The sequence below is a fragment of the Vigna unguiculata genome, chromosome 11 (assembly GCF_037176805.1).
Source record: "Vigna unguiculata cultivar grain cowpea cultivar isolate G323 ecotype 2 chromosome 11, ASM3717680v1, whole genome shotgun sequence".
Lineage (NCBI taxonomy): Eukaryota > Viridiplantae > Streptophyta > Magnoliopsida > Fabales > Fabaceae > Vigna > Vigna unguiculata.
The window spans coordinates 11,151,001-11,153,401 of NC_140802.1; the positions used below are offsets into that span (position 1 = coordinate 11,151,001).

Here is a 2,401-nt window from a genome sequence, read left to right on the forward strand (position 1 = left end):
TTTCATTAATTTGAAAATCATCAACAATATGGAAAATTTTAATTGGTGCATTGTAATATTTTAAAACAGCAATAAAATGAACTATTTATTAGTACTTTATTAATTACAGGGTGTTTCCTTTCCTGAAAAAAACATTAAAATTTAATGCTTTTTAATTATCATAACTGTGACTAGTTAATCTTTTTATCCGTTACTTAAACACGTAGAACCAAAATATTCAAAAATTTAAAACCACAAAAATCATGCTAATAAATCAAACAGGAGCGAATTTCAATTAAATCCTCGTGCTTTTTTTTTAATGATAATAAAGTTAAAACTATGAAAATATATATGATTTTTTTTATTTCTTTTTTATAAATAAGTTTTTATTTATTTTATAAGTAATATGTTATTGTAAATAATTAATTTAATTTTGAAAATTGATTAAATCAAAAGAAATTTAATTTAAAAATAAAAATTTAAATTAAAAAAAACCACTAAAAAAAGTAAAATTTATAAACGGTCGGTATCTTATTAAAACGTAAACTTCGAAAAAAAAATTATACAAATCTTCTACATATATAAATTATCCCAATAATTAATATCCCAATCAAATTAAAAGAAAAACAACAAAATAACTCCCACATGTGTTTCTTAAAAACATTGTTAACACAACATGTCCCTGCTAAAGTATGTTTCAATTTCAACCCTAAATGAACGTTCAGTAACGCAACAAAGCCGCACCAACTACAATTGTTACGAAATACACCAAAGCGTTTGAAGGAGCCACAGCAAAACCACCACTCGTCGGTGACGGCGCCGTTGAATTAGACGGCTGCGACTGCGGTGGTGAAATTGGCCCCGCCGGCGACTGCGGCGGAGAAGTTGGCCCCTCCGGAGACTGCGGTGAAGAAGCTGGCCCCAGATACGGCGGTGGAGTCCCCGTCTCCGGTGGCGGTGCCGGAGGAGAAGTCACCGGATACATGGTTTGAGGCGCCGGAGCACTCGCAGGATGCCAGTTTTCAGGTCCCGGAGCTGCCGCCGAAGGCCCTCTGGCCGGTTTCGGAGATATTGAGCTTGACGGAGGTTGAACCGCTGGGGGCGGCGGAGGGGACGGCGGAGAGGACGGCGAAACGGTTGGTGGGTTAGGCTTCGGTGAGGGTGAAGGCAAATATTTTGGTGGCAACAATGGCGATGATGAAGGTGATGGTGATTTTCTCGGGGACAAAACAACAACAATTAATTTCTGACCCTTTTCACAGTTTCCATCTTTTCCACTAATGAAGTAAAATGGTCCTGATCGATCAAACTTGAACTCAGTGTCACCGTTTTCAAACTTCTTAATTGGGTTGGTCGTGTTGCACTTATCATAATCTTCCTTCTTCACTTCCAACACCGAATCCGAACCCTTCTTGTAGTTGAACACTGGCAAACAAAACAACAATAAAACAAACACCCATGAATTAAAACTGCCACAACACTGTAAAAATTTGATCTTTATGCATGATCGAAACTCCAAACTTTTATGGGCAAGTATTAGTATTAGTTACCTATTGTGTCATTGATTTGGAATCGGTTTCTTTCAGCCCAGTTGTTGTAACTCTCAGAAGGATTTGGAACCCACCCTTGGCTTTCACCAACGTTGAATTTCTTGGCTTGGGAACTTGAGAGGAGAGTGAGGAGAAGGCAGAAGAAGAAGTACAGAGGATTTTGAAGATCCATGAGGAAATGAAAAGTGAGGTGTGGGAGAGTGGTGTCTGTTGCTGTGCTTATATATAGAGAGAGAGAGAGAGTGAGGGAGAGTTCGAGGTAGTGTGAGAAGGGAAATTTGGCAGGAAATTTGTAGAAACTGAAGCAAAATGAAAATGGTGGTGTAGATTGAAATGGAAACAATAATATTATTATACCTTAACTTTATATATATTTATTATGCACTTCTCTTTTTGTTATATCATATATATTTTTAAGTATATATTAAGTGTTCTTTAATTTTTTTTAGTGTAAATGGATATTTTTCGAATGAAATAGGAAAGAATATAAAATATTTTACTATTAGGTGTTATTTGGAAGGAACTTTGTATACGAACAAGGTGTACAAATTGCGAGAGTGTATCGTGTGAAACATTCTTTGTGGACTGTGTTCAAACTTTGAATCTAGTACACATGGCCAATGGAAGCGTTTCAAATTTTGCATTTATTGAAACATTTATCTTTCCAATGGTGGACATGGTCTATAGTGGAATTATGAGGTTACAAGAAAGAAAGAAAAAATGTTACTCTGCTTCTAATTATTTGATTATTTTATGCATTTCATTTTTACAAACCTTTGTTAATTGGAACTAAGAGATTCAATAATTGATAAATGTAATATTGATGGTTGCTTGCTATATAAAAAAAATGTATGGTTTAAATATGTTTTTAT

General features: G+C 35.1%; 1 protein-coding gene across 1 annotated transcript; it reads right to left on the reverse strand.

Moving 5' to 3' along the window:
* Positions 1–477: 477 nt before the first annotated feature.
* Positions 478–1,813, reverse strand: LOC114169914 (uncharacterized). Its single transcript, XM_028055306.2, has 2 exons — positions 1,530–1,813; positions 478–1,404 (listed from the first exon to the last, which is right to left on the reverse strand). The coding sequence occupies exons 1-2, from the start codon at positions 1,699–1,701 to the stop codon at positions 701–703; spliced, it is 876 nt and encodes a 291-aa protein (XP_027911107.2). The 5' UTR covers positions 1,702–1,813; the 3' UTR covers positions 478–700.
* Positions 1,814–2,401: the final 588 nt, after the last annotated feature.